Source organism: Cydia strobilella, chromosome 9 (genome assembly GCF_947568885.1).
Source record: "Cydia strobilella chromosome 9, ilCydStro3.1, whole genome shotgun sequence".
NCBI lineage: Eukaryota > Metazoa > Arthropoda > Insecta > Lepidoptera > Tortricidae > Cydia > Cydia strobilella.
In genome coordinates, this window is record NC_086049.1 from 13,661,221 (window position 1) to 13,684,394 (window position 23,174).

At 35.9% G+C, this 23,174-nt stretch overlaps 3 protein-coding genes across 3 annotated transcripts in view; all 3 read right to left on the bottom strand.

The window, feature by feature from the left end:
- The window catches only part of LOC134744417 (myophilin-like), a 29,630-nt gene extending 19,708 nt beyond the window's left edge, over nucleotides 1-9,922 (bottom strand). The window contains exon 1 of the mRNA XM_063678227.1: nucleotides 9,761-9,922. Coding sequence (XP_063534297.1) covers nucleotides 9,761-9,814 — 54 coding nt within the window. The 5' untranslated portion in view covers nucleotides 9,815-9,922. The remainder of the gene's footprint in view (nucleotides 1-9,760) is intronic.
- LOC134744406 (mitochondrial glycine transporter B-like) overlaps nucleotides 1-23,174 on the bottom strand; it is a 373,541-nt gene that overhangs the window by 41,066 nt on the left and 309,301 nt on the right. The window lies entirely within an intron of this gene.
- Nucleotides 16,985-18,259, bottom strand: LOC134743914 (uncharacterized). The gene is made up of 2 exons (XM_063677549.1): nucleotides 17,972-18,259; nucleotides 16,985-17,278 (listed from the first exon to the last, which is right to left on the bottom strand). Exons 1-2 carry the CDS (start codon nucleotides 18,170-18,172, stop codon nucleotides 16,994-16,996), a joined length of 486 nt encoding a protein of 161 aa, XP_063533619.1. The 5' UTR covers nucleotides 18,173-18,259; the 3' UTR covers nucleotides 16,985-16,993.

A 23,174-nucleotide genomic window follows, 5' to 3' on the forward strand; every position in this document is an offset into this window, starting at 1 on the left:
GGATTTCAAGTGCTCAATTTGTACTTGGATGCTGGTTTAGGTATTATGAGTGTGACTTTGAAAATGTTTGTTTATAATTGGTACATACTAAGTTCTACCTTAAACATTATTCGACAAAATAATATTTTTCAGCATAGTAATTTTTTTTTACATTCATGTTTTGAATCAGCTGGCAACACCTACAGGAATTACACATATACAGTTCTGCGCAACAGAAATACTAATTACAATGTCAGAACTCAGATGCAGACGCCACACTTGCATCCCGTTAGGTACAAAAGTACGACTCAGAATATTTTTGGTTTTTGGTGAAAATCACTCATCTACTCAAAGGCTAACTGGAAGAGATCCCTCAAAGGGATAAGTTCGCCTTTGTACATCTTGTTATTTGTACCATGTAATTTTGAATGTGTATTTTTGTACAATAAAGAGTTTACTACTAATACTACTAAATGTATACAACTATACCTAACTAATAATTATAAAACTATCAATCTTTTGATTTATTTGGTTTTGGATTTTGCCCTTTGGATTTTTCGCCCTGTATAAAGTTCATAGACATGAATTAGAATATTTGTGTATTGTATACCTGTATGTTTTGACTTGATCTATACATAAAGACCGTGAGATATAAAATCTCGGTTTATACACGAAGATAAAGGGCATCAGCTTTGAAAAAGTCCAACGGTAATCCACAAAGGTACCAAACTAAAAATACTGACACCTTGGGTAGTTCACCCTGTATGCAGTTCATAAACGGAAACGGTTTCAAAATTACAGCGTTTAATTTATTTTTGACCTGTTTCCTTTGTACATAAAATCCAATAAAATCTCAGGTGATAAACATAACTGCAACTGAACCAGTTTTGAAGTCCAGTGGCCCATATAAAGCAGGCAGCCTTGCCGACAATAAGACCGGCAATAACTATTATGATAGCTAAAATAGGACTATTTATTATGAAACCAAATAAAGTCATAATACTGTCCCCTTGAATTACTAAATCTGTACCTGTGTGTTAACATGGAATTGGACACTGCCTTGACTAGTCTGACTACGCGTTATTTGCAGCTGTATTTTAATATTTGTGTAGATATTGTATTTGTAAATAAATTACCTGAACAACAACTGGTCAGAAACTGCACTTGGGAATTAGTCTAGGAGGGTCCTTTCCCCAGAAGTGGGAAACTTCTGTCGAAAAAAACATTATTAATGATACTGACCACTTGGATTTTTCATCCTGTATAAAGCTTAAAATGGACTACACGTTCCAAAATTGCAGCTGCATTTTATATTTTTGACCTGTTCCTTTGTAAATAAAATCTCAGTAGATAAACATAACGGTACAAGTTTTGAAAACGTCCAACGGCCCATAAAAAGCAGGCAGCCTTGCCGACAATACCGGTAAGGACTGCGGAATGGGGTCGCGGTCAATGCGATGCAACGAGTTATCCGCAAAAAGGGGGACGGGCGTATTGGAAGACAGGTAAATGTAGACTGCTTATTGATCTGTTTTAAAAGTGCATCGGTTGCGGTTCGGCAATTAGAACCGGAAAGGTATAAGTAGTTGGATTTTCTAAGGTGTCCGAATAGCGATGACGAAAACATAGGCTTTACTTGTCGATCCTGTTTTATTTGTTAATTAAATTCTTGTTTTATTTGGTATTTTATGTCTTGTGGCTCCTCTGCACGATGGACCATCATAGTGGCCCACTGAGATGGGCCAGCGGGTAGTGGTGTCGAATGGCTTATGGCCCATCCCGCTGCGCTATTGGATGCCCTATAAGCCAAATTCCATAGAACAAAACAAGAAACTTTTGTGTATTTGTGTATCATCTTTCAAACCATGGTCGCAATAATTATGAAACAGGGGAAACCTATGCTGGCGCCATCTTTAAGAACCTTTGACGGTATTTTTTTTTTAAATATTGAATTGACTGGTTAAAATCATTTTAATTGGGGGTTAAAATAGTTTGTCAAATAGCACACGGGCAATAATATTGAAAATGTTGGGAACTACTGACCTAGAGCTTACATAATAGTAATAGTTGGGGCCCATTTCTCGACTAATATTTTAGTACATGAACTGTCAGATCGGATGGGTTACCATGGCTACACACTAATAATATTAGTCTAATACCATTCGAGAAATGGGCCCCCTGTTGTGGTACTTGTGGTTGACGCCAATAAGTGCCAAATAGGTTACGACGTGTGTTTATTCCTGTTTGAAACCTTGTAAAGTCGTGCAATCTTCAACAATATTGATGTATGGATATTAGCAGTCTTTATATAAACTAGTCTCTGATCATATCGACACTGCACAAATGTAAGGTGACGCATTATTGCAATATGCCATATATATATAATTAATAAAATGTAACGTGTGAATCGGACCTCAAAAAATATTGAATACATGTTATTTACATCACTCGTACATTCCGAACGTTTCCAGCAGTTTACTTTGGATTGAACATTGAAACTTGTAAAGGACAGATAAGTAATTTAGTCGTTAAATCAATACAACAAATTATCCATCCGCAAATGGCTTTATAATATCGATACTATCGATACAAATAATATCGATACAAATAAAAAATGTCTTGTGATTTTATTACCATTTTTTACCAGATCTGGAAAACGCGAGAATATTGTGAAATTAGTGTTAAACAGAATTAAAAGCTACAAATTTTTGCCCTACATTTTAAACCACCATCTGACTTTAATGTACCAAATATGTTAGATTGTTAGATAAATATGATAGACATTCCTTTATTTGCCGAACGAGGAAAAATAGTACGTTCAACCACTCATAAGAAAACAGGAAGAACGCGGATCAGGAAGGTCTTCCATTATGCAAAAAATGGGAGCAAGGACATGGGTATGACGAGTGCTCCTAAAAGCTATATATGTGGATATGAAAATGCATATTTATAATTTTTTGAGTTCCATTGCGTCAAAAGAACCGGCTAAGCGCGAGTCGGAGTCGCCCACCGAGGGTTCCGTACAAATTTAACTCTTACTTATTTTTTACAAATTTACTGTTTTCAGATTTTTCCCTGTATTTGTAGTGTTAGACGATATTACTTGCTAAATTTCATAGTTCTAGATTAACGGGAATAAATTTTGATTCCCTTGAGAGTGTCGACGTTTTCTGTGTCATAAACGGCCGTATCTTTTTTTTACTTTAACTTAGATGCTTGATTTTTTCACAGCTTCAAGGGACTGTAGACCTGAGTATATGGTTTTAATTTCAACTCGATACCTCCACGCGTTCCCGAGATATAGGGTCTTGACAGACAGACGGATGGACGGACAACAAAGTGATCCTATAAAGGGTTCCGTTTTTTTTTGAGGTAAGTACGGAACCCTAAAAATGACCTATAATAGCTAATTGTCTAAAAAGCTCACATTTATTTTATTACATTCATGGAGATAGGTACTCATATACAGGTATATTTACTATTTGCAATGAAAATAATCATTCAAATTATAAAATTACTTATTATTACATACATGTACATAATAAGGTGCTAAAGTGGTAATTTGGATGATTTTTCGTCAGATCTATTTTCAACCCCCGACGCAAAAAGAGAAAAAGAAGGGTGCTAATAGTTTGACTCCATTGTCTGTCTGTGTGTCTGTCTGTGGCATCGTGGCTCTCAAACGGTAGAACCGGATTCAATGCGGTTTTTACGTAAAAGAGATATTCTTTGCGGAGGTTCTTAGTTATGTATGGTTGATAAAAATTGATCCCGCAGTTTGAAGAGTATCAGCCCTTTTCCAAAATGAAAGGCATTTTTTGCCATAATTGCGTAAGAGGTTTTTATATTTTTATATTTAAAAGTTATTTAGTTAGCATGATTATCTTAAAACGTGGTTATAGGTATACCTAATTCAAATTAGAAACATCTGCACAGAGAAATTTGGTCAACTGTCAATATGAAATGAAACATATGGCAAGTTTTGAAAGTAGCCCGTATTTAAGCCTTATAAATACACGGGGTAAAGGCCGGGCCTTATAAGGCGCTGTTGCAAGACCGGCCTTATATGAGTCATCGTGAATTAGTATAAAATTCAACAGACTGCTAATTGAACATCTGTTCCTTGCTTATTTGAACAGATTACACATTAAATCAACAGAATATGGATAGTCTGTGACTAATATGATGTATTTCAAAACAGCGTTGACTAGAAGGACATGGATGATGTCAATAAATCGTCACTTCTAGTTTTTTATTTTACTTAGGCTAAATTGACATTTTCCGTGAAGGTATTTAGGTGTATTTTACTTCACTATTATTTAGAAAAAATCTATGTATTTTTATGAAATAACCTTGTAATTTCTTAAACCACAAATATAATTTAAATAAGTATGTTTTATAAGGCGACCATATATTATTTTAATCCAATTACTGAAGAAACGTGAAAGAGAAAGAACTTTCCAGTGTAGGTATTTATTAATATACGAGTAATAAGTATATTAAATATAGTCTATTTAGTGTTCCGTACAAAACTGTTCACGGAAACCTTACGGACTTATATAGGTCTTGCAAATCGGTTATTTTATAATTTATATTCACGGCCTGCATCCTAAACATCTCGTCTGTTTTAACATACCTATAAGCTATATTTAATAATATTGAAATACCAAATGGTTGACGCCGGCGACTACCTAATGCTATGTAAACATCGTTTGACCTAACCTTTTTCACGATAAGCTATGTCGCATAGCATCACGTCTATAGTTGTGATTTTTATAACATTTCAATTTCTAAGTTCTAAAATATTGTTCATGTGTCGTTATCAAGCAAAAGGTACAATTTTATTGTGCAATAAGGTAAAAAAAGTATATATTGTCGCTCGTCAAGCCGTTTGCATTATCAATAATGGTACCTTTTGCCTGAAGACAAGACGTTGCATAATAAGGATGTGTACTGCATGTCTAATAGGCATCCGACATTAATACAATGTCGTTAGGTAGGCATCTAGGTATCATGTTGCTATCGAGAAATATATTACGATTACGATGTAGCTCGAAGGTATGCAATGAATGATGTGTTTGACGTTTGACATTCTCTGTCTCCATATTTATTAGGAAATCGCCTTTTAACGCGATAAAAATGAGTTTAGCTACTTATTTTATTAGGAAACCCTTTTATTCTGGGACTTTTATATATGCAGGTTCAAAACGAAATAAACAAAAAAAAATAACAAATCTAGGTCTGTTATACAGGATGGAAAAACATGGTAAAAAACTTGAAACATCGAAAATAACACGTTTTATACAAGCTAAAAATTATTTTAAATTAGAAAATGGGATGGGTATTGCGTAACATAAACAAACGCAATGAAATTTAGATATAAATAAATAAATAAACAATAAATGAATACTTGGGGACAATGTAACAGAAATCTAACTAGCCCCAAACTAAGCAAAGCTTGTACTATAGGTACTTACTAGGCGACGATAACATATTATTTACATACGTAATTAGGTATATGTATAGATAAATACATACTTATATACATAGAAAACACCCATGACTCAGGAACAGAGATATCTATGTTCATCACACAAATAAATGCACTTACCGGGATTCGAACCCAGGAGTTCCCGAGTTCCAAATAACCTTCAATATGTCAAACCCAAATTAAACTATCACCTTTTTTGACTTCCTTTACAAACTCACTATTTATTGGTGTTATAATTCGAGACGCTACTAATTTCATTAGCTCCAAACAATTATGGCTGTTAAATCCGTTTAAGCCACAAATACCGAATGTTAAGGCATTTAGTCACGCGCCGACTTAAAAAAAGCGTTGTGAAACCGGTTGTATAGCTCAATAGTGGCTATAATACGGAGCCTTGACCCGTATTTGTGTCCGTGCTCCCAGTGGGAAGATATTTCGTTCACATAATAATAGGCATTATCAGTCGTGTTGTGTACGAGTACGAATAACAACTGCACCTAAATAAAGTCAGCTTTATGTCAATGCAAAAAGATTCAACGGTGAGTACGGCGAGTTGCTGTTTGTGTGACAGATTCAGCGATTGCTTAATAAATAGGATGATGTACGTGGCCAATGATGTAATACTTATTTTTTGTTTTTTAACATAATATTTAACATTAGGTATTTGTAAAATTATTCAATTAGGTCATTGTTATTTTTTAACTAGATCTGTGTACAAAATCACAATGATATAAGAGCAAGCACCCAAGTATATGAAATTGAAAATTGTACCTAAGTTTGATGATTTTAGAACATATTATAACTAGTCAGGTACATTGTTTATCATACATATAATAGATCTGCATTCATTGTTAGTTTTTATGTTATATATAAGGATTACTGTCTCAGCTGTTAATTATTTTGTTCAGGTGCCTATTCCATTTTGTTATTGAGCGCTTCAATCGCCAACAAACTGGTTACAGTTTGGCGATGCATAAATTTTGTTTGTAAGCATGTACCCTTTGTGTAAATAAATAAAATAAAATAAAAAAATCGATTTTGGCTCTTAATTCGATATTACATAATAACTCAGTCCGTCAGTCCAATTCTCGTATAACCTGTTAGGTTATAATTATAAATAAACTTAATATGTAATTGTTTGAGACAAGCTTATCGTCTTACATCAAACATGCCTTATTCCTTGCAAAAACATGTAAAATTAAAATAACAAATTTAACCAAAAATAACGGGACATAATTATCGTTCGCCAAATTTGGTTTACATGGAGTACTTGGGCGACGAAGCGTACCTAAGAAGAACGTCGACCCGCATATGGCTAAGAAGTTTAAGTAGGTATATATCAGTCGCCATCAGATATATCTGAGCGGCCGAGGTGGTCACAAATATACGAACACGCCTCTCAAGGCGTTAGTGCGTGTTCAGATATTTTGAGCAGGGAAGGACATAGGGTACCTAGTTTTTATCCCAGAAGTCATCCTTTTAGGGGGTGAAAAGGGGGGTGGAAGTTTGTATGGGGAATCGATTAAAAGCAGATTGGATAAAAAATAAGGTACCCAAACTACTAACTCCACACAGACGAAGTCTCGGTTTAGTATTTGCTGTTATAGCGGCAACAGAAATAAGTAATCTGCGAAAATTTTAACTGTCTAGCTATCACGGTTCATGAGGCCTGGTGACAGACAGACGGACAGACAGACAGACGGACAGCGAGTCTTAGTAATAGGGTCCCGTTTTTACCCTTTGGGTACGGAACCCTAAAAATCAAGAAATATATTTATATCGAATCGTTAAGGATGCTAACAATACACCTACCACAGAGATACTTTATATTTACTTATGTTCACTATAGACAGGTGGGTGTTCTGTCAGGTTTTTTGTTAAGGAACCAGTTTAAATTCGGCCGTTTAGGATGTCTACCGATACGAGCTTGATTATTACAAAGTTATAAACAGTGTATAGCCAGAAAATATGGTTTTGTGTCGCGTTAACCATGTCACCCTGTATAGTTTACAACCCTTGAAAATTTGCCGCCTTTTTCTTCTGACAAAGCTGATTTGACAGAATTATAGCTGGTAGTACCAATAGGGGATATTACTGCAATGTTCTGCCACCAGAGTGCAGTAGTAGCCCGTTTAGTAAACCATAGAGTAACATACCTACATACTGTGCCTTGACAGGTTTTTGACAAGTTTTCAGAGACAATAAAATATGACATTGATGCACCAAGGCGGTTTGTTTGCAGAGAACTAAGAGAACCTACCGGGAAACGCGAATCCGAAATTTCGCTATCTGCCTCTTTATCGCTTGAATATGCAAGTGACAGAGATGTTAGATAACGAAATTTCGATTTTCTTGTTTTGTGATAGACCCTCAGATTGTGGGAGTGGCGCCCCCTGCGCAGAATTTCGCGTAATATTCCCTATTGCAAAAGCGAAACCATTTATAAATTTATTTGTCATAGCTTTCCCTAGCCTAGGGTTCCGTAGGTTCTTAAGGCAAATAATATATATATTCCATCTTCTGATGGTTCACTATTACATGCTTCTCGTATGGGATCATAATTCATAGTTTATATTCATTACGTATCTATTGTTAAGACTAGGTAGGAAGGTATAATAATAATGAATAAGATACGTATAATGTTGAATCACTGACACTGATCATGTTTTTTTTTTTGCAAAAAGCTTTGCGCAGACTTGGCGCTATTGAACGGATTGAGCCCATGCCCATTTTTTTCATTGATCAGTGAGATAAATCTTAGATAGGTATAGGTACATTTGGAACTTTTTTAATATAGATATTTGAATTATTTGATAAATCTATGGCGATAAAAAAATAATTAAGTAGGTATAATATTTTGAAATTCGGCGCCTTTCGAAACGACTTCTATTTTTGCTTAGGTAGGTATATAAGCCTGCCTTTCCACTGAGCCGGATATGAGGGAGACGTGCAATAACCAACCGATAGCATTGGTTCTTTTCTCCGCACCTCTGGATTACAACCAATGCTATTGGTTGATTTCTGCACATCTCTCATCTCCGCCTTAGTGGAAAGGCAGCCTAAACAATGTAAATTTAATTAAGGCAATACCGCAGAATACATAATAGTACTACGGTACAGAAAGGACATTTCCTACAAAACCGAAGTTTGACAGCGATTCAGGGACGAATCATGCTGTCCCTTTCTAATGTATAGCCTATCTCTTCCGGCTATTTAGGGTTGTCAAAATTCAAGTCATTATCTTATCTGTGGTCGACTGGGCGCGTAGCGACGTCAAGTTGTGCCAACCCTAATAATTGCTCGGAGCAATGCTGAGCCGAACGGAGCCGAGAATACCCGAAAGGAGGAGTGTCGTCTCAATACCTACCGGTAAACCTGGTAAAGAATAGGTATTGAATGACATTAAATTTCCGTAAGCCTGTTGGGTATTTAAAATACATTTAGTTTAGTAAACACGCTGTATGTAAGTTATTTAGGTTTTAAGCAAAGATAAATATAACTCCGTAATAGATGGTTACAGTCTAAGGAAAAAACGGGCCTCGGAAATCACGAAAATTTGATTCTCGATCAGATGGCGCCACTAGCTTTGGCCTACTCTCGTATAGAGGGCGTTGACGGTTTCGTTTGTTATTTATAATTTGAACGCATATCAGTGAAAGAACATGGGTCAAAATCATATAAAAATAGTAAATGCAAAAAAAAAACATTTATCCATATTTAAATACATTTTAACGTATTTTTATGAATTTTCATTTTTAGTTTTAAAGTATGTCGATAGATGGCAGTGAATTTATAGTGGTTACAAAATTTACTATGACAGTACCGCTCTATCTTATTATATCCTCTTTGGTTTTAAGCCATACGTATATTGTTATTATATTACTATAGGTAAAATGTGTCAAAACTGATCAAATACTAAACAGTTCCTCAAAATTTAAACGCTACAGCATAGTCATAAAGGCTGAAATTGCTATGACAGTACACACTACGTAAACACTATGCCAGCAATTTATCAACATGTGCTTAATGAGGTAATTACGGAACAAGTACGAAGGTAATATAAAACATGTTGAAATAAATGTAGGTCATCCCGCCGCCCTCCTAACCTATATTTCTACAGCATCCCTGATCGATATCTAGATGAGATGTTTGTTACTATTACTACTCCTCCTCGTTACAATTTGATAGGTACCAAATTCAAATACGTGCAAGGTAAGTGGAAGTAAGAGTAACGTACGCCGGTATTTAAAAATAAGAAGTTAACGATAAAATTTGAATTTGGAATCTTACCTTACGCTGAGCTTCGGCGGCAAAGCCAGACTTGGCTGCGCGGTTATTGGCCATTCTAACTAACTTATTAGAATAAATAAATCACAGACACTCGGTCACTTGGTAAACACGGTCGCGACGCGGGTTATGTGTGTGAGTGCGTGAGGATGAATGACATCATGCTGCGAGTTGCGACGCCGCGAGCTTGGGAAGGATGTAGTGATGCGGCTGTGTCGATAATTTGGGAGGCTTTGAGGGGGACATGCTTGAAATTTTGATCTATCGATCTCGTGTCAGAAATTTACATTAAATGTAAATGTCCTAATAATTTATTTCCTTTGACAAGTGACAGTTATTATAAACACGTTTACTTCATAATAAATACTGTGACAGGTGATTGATAACCATAGGATTAGTGTTCATCTGAAATTCTTTAAACTTCTTTGTCAATCATTAGGATAACCATGTGAAGCTTAGTTTAGTGAAGATGTGTGTAAAACATTGATTTTGTATTACCAATTTAAAGTCATTCTGTAGTACCTACTAAAAATTACTATCCATGAAATTCAAATCATTTTTAATTGCATTTGTTTTGTTTCGTTCGATTTTAAAACAATGAAATTTCTATAATACATAAAGCTCGTAGCAGACGGAGCGATAATATACCAAAAGATATCTTATAGTATCTTAAGACTTATTTTACGTACTATTTGACATATTCTACACACGAAGCTATAATATATATTTTGGTATATTACGGTGTCTTATAGCAAAGCATCTTAAGATACCTTAACATGTTATAGCTCGGTATATTACGATAATTTAGGTATATTTCGTCTCTCTCACAATGTAGGTGCTAGACAGAGAGCGATATATATTTTCATATCGTTGTTGTGTGTGGTGGTTAGCTATACTATAAGATATACATATTTAGGATATACATTATAAATACCTATTGAAGACAGCTTAACGGTAGGTTACTTTTTAAAGCAAGCTCGTATCGTTTATTTATAACTCTATATAATAGGTAGGTTAGTTTAGGTTAGGTTATGGAAAAAGGTGTCAATACTTATCAACCTTTTCTATTTTTATTTTCCTATTTTTTCTAGTCAGAACACGATATCGATGACGTGATGATGAAATTTAACGGGTTATGAGTAAGTATTCTTGTTACTGCCTGTATATTTACGTAGTTTGCACTTTGCACCCTATGGCTACTAAACATACTATAAATTAAATACCTAATTTTTGTCGACAAATCAAATCGTGAGCAACGCACAGCACTATCCGTTCCAAATGTAAAACGAAAACCAAGTATGGAATACAATGAGAGCGAGTAGCTCGGCGATAGCGTCCCTCTCGCTCGAACGTCTCGCCGGTGTGGCGGCAACCGGCAAGGTGATCTGATACGTCTGATACCGAAGGAAGGAAAGGAAGGAACATTTTTGGGAGTTAAGTCCACGAATAAGAAAGTTTTGAAAGTCAAAGCAACTTAATCAGACTGCGGTGGCAGGTACAATTGATACAAATTTCAAGATGAGTTCTTTACTTGTTTTAAAAGGGTACTTTTTCATTAAAATTTTTCATTTCTATTATTTACACATGTTCCACTTCCAAGTTCGGTACTTCAAGAAAACTTAAAGCACCTGTAAATTTTAAATTTAAAAACAACGAAATCGATTTGAAAATAGTTATAAGTACTTACTTTATAAACTTGTCAAATGTTGTAGTATTGAAGCTTATACTTACTTTAATAATAACATAAAAAAATGAAAATAATTTTGCCAAATACCTAAAGGTTAGTTTCTAACGCCTTCTAGTGATATATTACGGCACTACGAAATTGTCTTAGTGACATTGATATTTCGGTAGAACCCTATGGCAACTTGAGTCTTTTAGGTGGCACAGATAGTTTAGAGAAATTCCGCTAGATGGCATTGAAATAAACAACTTTTTTTAAAAGATTTGGTAATTTTATTTTCACCTCAGCAGCTCGAACAAGCCTACTTTCGTCACTCCCTAGAGTGGGGAAAGTGCGACTTTCCTCACTCCAGGGAGTGAAACAAAGTAGCTTTTTAATTTAGTGAAGGCCATGAACTGCCACTTCATAATTTTTTTTTTTTTTTTTGTTTCTCTGCATTATTATCTGTGTAATTCGAAATACATTTTAACCTTTAATATGTTCTCACTACTGAGGTGAAAAATTATGTGTGCAACACAAGAGCAAAGTTATTTTACATCTCGTGTTTTTGAGTCCCTCGCTACGCTCAAAATTCTAACTTAGAATCTTTCGCTTTCTCGGGACTCAAAATAAACACTCGCAAGAAAAACCAACTTTCCTCTCTTGTTGCACAAATAACTATTTCCTAACTACTTCTGGTAAACCTTAAGGGCCGATAAAGAAGGAATGCAACCCGATGGCAATTTGTATGGGAACTGCACGTCGACGTTGCAGTTGGCGTGCAGTTCCCATACAAGTAGCAGTCGGGTTGCAGTCCGTCTGTACCTGTACCGGCCCTTAGAGCACGACCTTCGGTTTGGAAGCATTACCGATGGGTTTTTTTTAGGGTTCCGTACCCAAAGGGCAAAAACGGGACCCTATTACTAACTCCACTGTCCGTCTGTCTGTAACCAGGCTGTATCTCATGAACCGTGATAGCTAGACAGTTGAAATTTTCACAGATTACGTATTTCTGTTGCCGCTATAACAACAAATACAAAAAAGTACGGAAGCCTGGGCGAGTCCGACTCGCATTTGTCCGGTTTTTTTTAGACACCAACCACTCCAAGGATACTCATAGTGGCAATCGTAGATGTAGATGTAGTGTAGGGACGCCCGGCCGGAAGCAGGCGGGTTGTCGATCACGTGTCGCGTTCATTCAGCCCAGTTCCCTGAAGTTGGAGCTGCAGGTTACTGTCCCGGCGGCATTCCCACACTATTCTCCTCAAATCTTCTTGTTTTGCTGCAGAACAGAAGGACATCTTTAAGTTCGACGTCCTTTAGTCCGTTCTCTTTGAGTGTGTCTCTACCGAATGTATTATATCGCAGGTGCAGGTCGCTCAAACTTGGACGTGTTTCCGTTAAAACCCGCATGTCATGTATAAGTATTTTAATGGTATTTTACACATTAAGTTGGCAACCATGTCGAGACCGAGAGCGTTATGATTTATGAAAGGCGACTCGACTTACGAATGATATATTACAGATCCAAGGAATTAATTACCGGGAACGCATTTAAGTAGTGTTAGTGGCTCTAGGACTCAATGTCAGTCAATGTTCACAAGAAAGTCCGCATTGGCACTGAACACATGACAACAGTGAGAGTGGGATGTGCTTTGGGACCGCTAAAGTTAGTAAATTTTGCAAAATATTTCCGAGAAATTATTAATCTGGGATTGGGTTCTTCAAAAAAGGAGTGTACAGGTTTTTAAAGGGTCGGCAACGCGCGTGTAATATCTCTGGTGTTGCAGGCGTTCATAGGCTACGGTAACTGCTTACCATCAGGCGGGCCGTATGCTTGATTGCCACCGACGTGGTATAAAAAAAAAAAAAAATCTTTTCGGATACTTACTTCACAATCGTTTACAACATGCACACTATGTAAGCGTTTCGCTGCCTAGTTTTATAGTGAATCTTTCATAACAAATTGATAATCATAAATAGTTATTTGTTATACAAGGGTGCAAAGTTGTATTTTACCCGCGAGTGTGGAATTGAAACATGAGCAAGCGAGAGGATTCTATAGTTGAACCACGAGCGAAGCGAGTGGTTCTAAAATAGAATCCTGAGCGTAGCGAGTGTTTCAACACACGAGAAGTAAAATACATTTGCACCCGTGTGTAACACAAAACTTTTCCCCTCACTATAGCGAGGAAAGTGCAACATCCACAGGCGTTAGATCATCTTCATCACTGGAATCACAAATTTTTTTACGATATTATAACAGAAAACACTAGAAATTCTGATTTTTACGTGAGTCGGTGAGAAGAACAGTAAAAATTTTGTTGACAATGTTGACATTTCTGTTCTGACGTATGAAATGTCAACGATGCGTTTTGAAATTGCATCGACTCAACTTGTGCGTTCAGAATTATTTTTAACATCATTACAAAAAATCTAACGTTTCTTATGGAATTTTAAGGTTTATGACTTAAAATTATTAAATAAAGCTAAATTTGGTATTTTTTATTAGATTCTCAATCCATTTATTTAATGATAATTAATATCGAACGAACCATTATCATGAGCGTTTTACGTTTTGTTATCTGTCAAGCTACTTAAACACGCTCCATCCAAGGTCAAATTACTTTCCCCACTAGTGGATAAAATGCGTTTTTCCCCGCTTGTTTTAAAGGATAATAGACGGCTTTCCGAGCTAGTGAGGGGAAAAATATATTACCAGGGGGGTGTCACTGCGCAGTTTAGGTATATTTGGCCGGCGCACCGCCCGAGAAGGTGTATGGCAGTGGGCTGCCGCTCGGCTCGCACGATAGTCGTGTCACGTGGCGCTCGCGCAAAATTGTAAATACGCAATGGCTTCGAAACCTAAATCGCGATCTAATCTGTATAAAATATAATGTTCTGTTTACGGATGTCTGAATAAACGGAAGAACAAGGAAGCAGAAAAAACATTTTTTTTTTATTCCGGACTATATTGACCGACATATTTTCAAAGGAATAAGTACTTCTAGGGATCCCTTATAGGGATAAGTCCGCCTTTGTACATTGTATATATTTTTGTTCTTTTATTGTGTTTGTAATCTGTCTTATGTAGAATAAAGTGTTTACATACATACATACATACTTCTGTGGCATACTTACCTACTTCCGTGAGAATCAGACATACTATTTCCGGCAAAAAAAATTGTGTTTACAGAATCAACGTTTGTAATTCCTACATATTTATCTTAAAAATAATAAATCAGTAGGTATAGGTACAAAAACTTGTCAAGTCAGTCAAGTGACAACCCCGTGCCGACACTCGCAGCTCGGTCATAAAACTGCGGCGCGCAAAGAAGATTCACGGTTCGTGCGCGGTTATAAGTTTCAATTTTGCTTGCAGGCGGCGAGTGTAGGTATAATTTTTTACCTAAATCTGGCTTTTGTGAAGGAGTGAATTTTCTGTACGGTAGTACTATTAGTTATTCTGTGATATTACGCTGACCGTGCCACCAGCCCCAGACATATATGTTGTTCGTTTTTACTGTACGATACCTATATTTACCATTTATAATTATTTAATTAGAGTCGGTGCACTTTGAATAAAGGAGTTAAAGGACTCATGTTTGACATATCCGTATTTTTTTTTTAATAACATCCAGAAAGGGAAATAATGAAAATGCATAGAGAATATAGTGCATCCTCAGGATCCGACTGAAAACCAGCGTTGCAGTAAATTTACTGCAACATTATGCTGAGTCGAGACTCCTTTTTAACATCACGCTGTCTTTAATGCCAATGTCAATTAATTTAGTTAAGAAGTAATGTATCTAGTTAGGTACATTAGTAAACTATTAACCTACATATTTTATGTTTCATGTTTTGTGATGTTAAATAAATTTTCTCTCTCTCTCTCTCTCTCTCTCTCTCTCTTTTATTGAGAGTATTCTAATGTCAGCTTCTGTCGTCTGACATTTTGTAAAACTACGAAAAACATAGTAAAAACATTAAATTTAAAGTTTGAATAAAAAATGTAGTTAATTTCCACATTTCCAAAATGCCTCGTTCTGTTAGGTGTTTTAGGACTACAATCACCGAAGTAGTACTTTATATAGGCATGTTTGCAATTGTTGGGCATCTGTGCCAAAACTTGTGTGAAAGGCTCATGATGCTATCGGAAGTGAAAAGTATGAAATCGGATCTTTCTTCACTTGAGGTAAGTAAAAATAATGCTTACAAACACCCACGATCCGATATCAAAGATTGTAATTATCACCCACACGTTAATATCGTGTTAATAATCTAACCCTCTACAATTTTGCCCATAACACTTCTCTGTCAGATACCATAACTGGTCTTTTTTAGGGTTCCGTACCCAAAGGGTAAAAACGGGACCCTATTGCTAAGACTCCGCTGTCCGTCTGTCTGTCTGTCTGTCCGTCTGTCTGTCTGACACCAGGCTGTATCTCATGAATCGTGATAGCTAGAAAGTTGAAATTTTCACAGATGACGTATTTCTGTTGCCGCTATAACAACAAATACTAAAAAGTACGGAACCTTGGGTGGGCGAGTCCGACTCGCACTTGTCCGGTTTTTACATTTATGTTTTTGATGTAGATCATAAGCTTTCTTTTAGCAGAACAGTTTTTTATCATAAGGTTTCTTTTAGCAGAACAGTTTTTATCGAACTGTGCAATCAAATTAGAATTAAATTCTTTAAATCAAACCGCTTGAAGGGGTGTTTTTAATGGGATATGCTTTATTCTACAGACAGTCATCAACAATATAGGAAAGGCCTATGAATCCCTGCGAGATGAAATTCAAGGCATTCTAGACAAACAATTGTACAACTCTGCAGAATCTTCATGCTTCCCAAATAACCAAAAACGTACTTGTTTGCAATGCTTGAAAAAACTGGCAGATGTGGAGACATACGTTGAAAAAAACACAAACCATTTTATGGATAAATTTAAAAAGAGAGCAAATGACTTTATACAGCAATGGAATACTCCAGCTAACGATGAAACCACTCTTACTGAGAGCACCACTTTTATTGAGAGTTTCCTCAAAAGTTTCGATTTTGATAAAGAAGACAGTGAAAAGGAGTTTTGTAAATGCATGGTCGGATGTATTTCTAATTGCGGAAAGCATTACAAAGTCCTAAATTTTCAGAATAATAACACACATTTTAATCAATCTGTAGAAAACAGTTCTACTGATAACTGGAGACTTATTAACTATCCTGTTTGACAAACCTGTGAAACGTAGTTATGCTCTGATCATATTTGATATGTTTGTGATTGTGCTATGATGCAGCAAATTAACGTTTACTATTGCTTAAAAGTAGACTTATATAAATAAAAATGGCAATATAAAAATATCTTGTTTTATTTCATTTATGCGATCGAATTAACACTAAAAGGAAATATCTTAATTTGAAAAATCATTAAATAGAACCAAATGCTGCAAATTACTTAGAATGGTCTAAGTATTTTAGTATTTTTTACTACTTTACATAAGCTGTTGTCATCTGCCAGAACATTAAAAACATTAATGAAGATCTCTCTTTATATTTAGCACTTAATTCAAAAAGTTCACATTACTTTCGTACTATTATTTTTGAGATTCCGATAATAATTATACGATTTAGTTGAATTTTTAGTTGGGATTCGAGTAAGGTTGAAATGATTCAACTTCACGTCGACGTACGGTAACGTAGCGTGTACCCTGGGGTTCCAACCGAATCTGTTGACGTCTAATGCTTGAGCCAATGACTCCAAAGATGCCACCTGGTCCTCCAGCTTTGGTATTTCTTGAGAATATAACGCAAGTTTGTCTTCCATAAGTTGGTAGTTTCTTTGAATGGTTTTTAAATGTTTCTGTGAACAAAAACACATATTGGCTAAAACACTGACTAAATAGATTTTTATCGGGTTGTAAATAGTCTCAAGTTCACTGTTAAATAAACTAGTGGCTTTGTGAGCTGTAGACCTCGCGAGCATAAACTTAAAACTGAATAAGTGTATGGGTCCGCAATTTTAATAACAAAACTTCCGTGAGACATACATAATTCTTATGTTGTCAACTTTTAAGTGAGCTTTTTTCGACTTAAAATACGTGAGTGACCCGTTATTAATATGTTTAATGGGTCCGCAATTTTGAAAAAAATCCATAAACTGGATCGACGAAAAAAACATTTATCCATCAAATCTGCTTACAAAATTTCATGATAATCGTTTGAGAACTGCGACCTATAGAGGGCAATACTCAGACATACGAAAGCATTCTTGCCCCAGATTAAGACCTCCGCTAATATTCGGTCAATCAATATTACTAGTATGTATTTATTGACTACAAAGCTTGATTATATAGTTTTTATTCTGTTATTTGTATAGTTTTTATTAGTTTTTTTTCTTGTGTAATTTAACATTTATATTTATGTAATTGTTTTTTGTAATTTTGGATTAATTTTATTGTTTGTAAAAATTGATATGTAAAAGTGCCCCTGTGGCCTATTTGCTGAATAAATGTTTGATGTTTGATTAGTAAATAATAGAACTTGTGTCAGTTACCGCTATATCCTCGACACTACTAGTAATCTTCATCAGCTCTTTTTTCGCGTAGCAGTTCCTACAATTGTACTGAAGCATGACAAATGCAAAAACCAGTGCAGCAGTGATCAGACACTTATTGCCGAATAAACTGGTGGAATCTGGGTAGCCTTCGCGTCTTCCCCTGGACCGTCTTCTGCTCCTTCTCCCCCGATTCTCCATTTTATACAACGTCGGGTTTATGGAAGTAGGAATATCTGCATTTACGTGTCCATATTTTTTTGGGTATTAAAAAATACTTGTAAATTTATCAAAACCTAATTTGCTTTGTTGTCAAGCCGTTGTGATGTCATCTGTCTCGGTGATGTTTAGTGGTTGTCTATGACATACAGCCGACATAAGAGTAAAATAGTCTGTCTATCTAGATTTCATCTGCCCAGTCGACGGCGCCGAGTTCGCTGAGGTCTTTCTGCACTTCGTTTCTCCAGCGGTACCTAGGGCGTCCAGACGGTCTTTGGCCACTTGGTACCCCAGAGTACGCCCTCCAGACTGTGCGATCTTCCCCCATACGGACTACGTGCCCGAGCCATCGGAGCCTGGCGGCTTTGGACAGTAGCATGGCGGTCTTTGGTGTCGGAGGCCAAGATCCACTTCGGGTCGTCGCGCCACAGCAGTAAGTACGTAAGTATCTAGATTTCAAGTAACAGGTCATAATGGTGCAAACTAAGTGAACGCATAGCGGCGTCGATGTTAAGAAATGCTTGACTGGCCTCAGTGGACGCTGCTCGATGGATTTGGACGACTTTGCACGCCCCGCTAAACGAGCCGCTGGATGCGCGGTTTCCATTTCCACGCAGGTTTTGCAGCGGTCAAGAGTTTAGCGTTCGGCTTGTGTCAATGAATTTCTAGGACCTTAAGTAATAAAATAAATACATAATAGATAATAAATAAAAAATAGGGGAGGCCTTTGCCCAGCAGTGGGACACGTAAGGCTCCAAATAATAAATAATAAAAATAGGTTTATTTATTCTGGCGAAATAAACCGTATTTTTACATTAATAAAGCGAAGCGAAAGAGGTATGCCAGGATCGTAGCAAGTGGAAATCCGTGGTCTCTGCCTACCCCTCCGGGAAATAGGCGTGATTATATATATGTATGTATGTATGTATGTGTTTTACATTAATCCTTCTGCCAAACTGCAAGACAGTTTGTTGGCAGAAAATAAGAGTAAGCAGGCGGAGTAAAAATATTCAGTTGATGTTCATAGGAAACCATTGGTTAGGAAACCTGCACGCATCTAGGAAAATCTACAAAGGTCCCCAATTAGACGTTAGACCCAGCGTTAGACCAAAACCCTTGTCCGATGAAAGATCTGTGCCCAGCAGTGGGACATACAGTGTTTCATTTAAATGAGGCAGTTTTTATTTTTTCTAAAATTGGCCTAATTCCTAAAAACAAACTGTATCTCTTATAGTTTCAGATTTTCCCTAACTGCCTCATTTGGTTGAAACATTGCATAGGCTGGTGATAAAGTTAAACATCCAAGACCCAAGAAAACTTAAATCTCTGCACACGTAAAACGCAGCTTACCTCACGTAACATTGAATGCAGCTGACAGGTAAGCAATCGTACGTGTAAAGCAATAAGGTTGAGTCGAGAGTGGCTCGTCGGCGCGTTGAATTGAAGTGATATAGACGTCTCTACAAGACGTTCGGCTCACATTTCTCGCTCGGTTGATAATAACTATAATAAGCCTCGCTAGGGACGTGCCGTCAAATACTTAGGTACTTTTAAATCTACTAAATAAGTTTTACCAGCGTCCTTATTGTTTATATACAGTAGAACCTCTATTATTCTACCCTTAATTTTCCGAACGATGACTTGGTTTAATCCATAGACATGGTATAGTAGTTATAGACATGAAACCGAGCGAAGGGGTAAGAGAAAGACATATTATTCATGTATTGACAGGTTAATGTATGGCAGCATAATCCTTTTTCTCTTTCACTCTTATAAATTCCGGTATTTCGCCATCGCCTCCTACCCATGAAAAAAAAACCCGGTCGGTGATAAGGACAAAGCATGGCACTATTTTCTCTTTCCTCTTATAGGAATCGCAATAAGACTATCTTTCTCTATCAAAGAGTGTCAGGCCCTTCGAAGAAAATCCAAACCAAAGAATATAATACTCATCCGAACCCTCAAGTATCCAAACTTTTTTGAGGTTTTAATTTGTACGTCAAAGTTTAATACACTTTACTGTTTTATATAAAAGCAGTTTTTTTTAGGGTTCCGTACATCAAAAGGATAAAACGGAACCCTTATAGGATCACTCGTGCGTCTGTCTGTCTGTCTGTCTGTCAAAGCCTATTTTCTGTGAAACTACTGGACCAATTAAGTTGAAATTTGGTACGCATATGTAAGTTTGTGACCCAAAGACGTACATGTAACGAAATGAATTTTTTTTAAATAAAATCTAAAAAAATTATGTAAGAAAATTAATAAATAAAAATTTTCAATCTATATTGTGTTGTTATATATCAAATGAAAAAGCTCCTTATGAGAATTTCAAATAATATATTGTTTATAATTTTAGGATAAACAGTTTATTTTATTTGTGATCCGTTACAGAATGTATATTTTGATGTTGTTCTGATGTTGTTATTGTGATGTTTGTTAGGGTTGTGATAGTATAGTAGAATTATGTTCTAAACCTAATATTTAACTTCGTGCTTAGGCGTACGTTCTATACATTACACAGTTAAGTAACATTACTTACCGGACACATCTTACTAGTTTTCCATACAAAACTTTTTTCGCTCTATTTTCTTTGTATTTGTACCTACCTAAGATAACAATTTTTAGCAATTTAGACTAATACTAGACATAGATATTATATCTTACTTTAATGTACATGCCAAGTTTAATGTAATTAAAGCATGTGTAACATTTCAGCGAATTATATGTCAATGCGTTGCGTTCTATGGAACACCAGAATTTTTTCGCAATTTCGGGGTTGGCTCCATGGTAGAAGTTGTTCAGTAAGACTTACATATTCACCCCGCAGAGTATGGTCAGATATAACAAAATCACCCTGTATATTTACCTGTTCAAATCTCGATTTAAATCTGTACTCGTACTAGTACGCGGGTACTACGAGGGACTACATTATTTACCTGTTCCCTAGACATGAAATAGGTGTGCCGGTAATCCCTCTCCGTCGGTCGCGCCCGGAAACGTCTTTTATCCCAGCCAGCGGATATCGTACTGGAGATAGGACAGATCCTGAAATGTTCACTGAATGTACAATAGAGAATATTAATTTTGTATGAAAGTCTAAGCATTGTAAGCTTTTAAGTCCCCGGCAAGCTCGTCCGAATTTCACCTTCCCATACAAACGGAGTTCTCGTTCTCATTTTAAAACTACGGGTTGGATTGTAATGAAACTTTGCACATACAATGACATGAGGTATATCTAGGTCTGTAATTAGTTTATATAGCTCCAGTTTATAAAACAAACGAAATAGAGCAAAAACTAATTTTGTATGAAAAACTTAAATTCGCTGTATTTTTAACTGGTATCTGGAGCTACATAAACTAATTACATACATAGATATACGTTATCCTATTGTAAGTACAAAGTTTCAGAACAAACTAGCTACTCGTTTTAAAATGAGAGCGTAACTACGTTTGTATGGAGAACCGAGCTTGCCAGGGACCCTTAAATAGAAAGTATATTCATGTAGAAGCCTCTATTAACAAATAAAATATTTTTTCTAAAAGTTTGATTATTTTTAACAACAACATGCGAAAGATTACATATCACACACACACTGAAATATTCGTATCAGTATAATCAATTCGCCATGTTTACATAAATAATTCAGTTATCTGAGACTGAGTAATTACGAGTACATGCCAATACTAAGAAGGTAGAACTATTGCTCAGATTCGGACAATCGCAGGAAATTTTAATTTTTATATTTGTAGTTGTTTATTATGTTTACAATACCTATATTGTCTGTTTTATGTACTTATGAATATCAGGATTGTCCGCTGGCTATTTGCGATCACACTAACGTCCCGATTCGAATAATGCTTATATACAAGACTAGCGACCCGCCCTAGCTTCGCACGGGTGCAATGCTGTATGTAATGTATACATATAAACCTTCCTCTTGAATCAATCTATGTAGTGATGTCACAGCGATGCTCTTGGATGTATCTTGGATGGTTGAAAAAATTACATTTTTGACACTGACAGGTCAGTATCCTATCGCTGTTACATGTTTTGAGCATTGTTCTAATCGGGCCGTAAGTATATTAGTGATTATTTACAAAATTTTGTGCTCCGTCTGTGTTCTGGGCTATAACCGCGATAACCGAAGTTCGCAAATTGCGGGCATCTTTATCTGTCACTCTAATTACGCCTTCATTGGAGTAAACGAGAACGACCACCGCAATTTGCACATTTTCTGAGCTCAAGGAACTGTGGGTCTAAGCTAATTCAATTTCAATTTCATTTTTATTCAGAGACCAACTGAGATCATTGTGGTTAGTATAAATAAAGCTTAAATATATGGTTAGTATTATACACTATCAAAGAGGATATTATACTTAATAGGATAGAGCGATACTCTCATAGTAAATTTTGTAACCACAGTAAATTCACTGCCAACTATCGACACACGATTAAAACTAAAAATAAAGATGTATAAAAATACGATTAAATTTATTGATATATGGATATAGTACATTTCGATACTAGTGCGGAAAGTATGTCATTACACGAATGACATTTCTGCACGTGTATCCATCGTGTATCAAACGACGTTTTTTAATACAGTTGCAAAAAAATAAGAAAAGCAACAAGTAAGGAATGGAATTCGAAACTTTTATATTATTAATTCTGTGACATCATTGACATTGACATTATGAAGAGGTGTTTTTCTAGCTTTTATTCGACTAGACTAGATTTTTATTGAACCCATTTCAATGAGTTTTTTTTTTTCAAATGCATGTTCTATAAGACAGAAACAATTGTAAATATTAAAACATTGTACTATTACCTAAATTATTTGTGTATCGTATATTTATAAAAACAATATTGAATGTTGCCTTTGGAAACTTAAAACATTCTTGCAGTAAGAAAATACGCCTCTTCTTTGACAGACGTTCCGTTCCATTCAGACAACTTATTAAGAACGGTTTTTCAACATTAAAA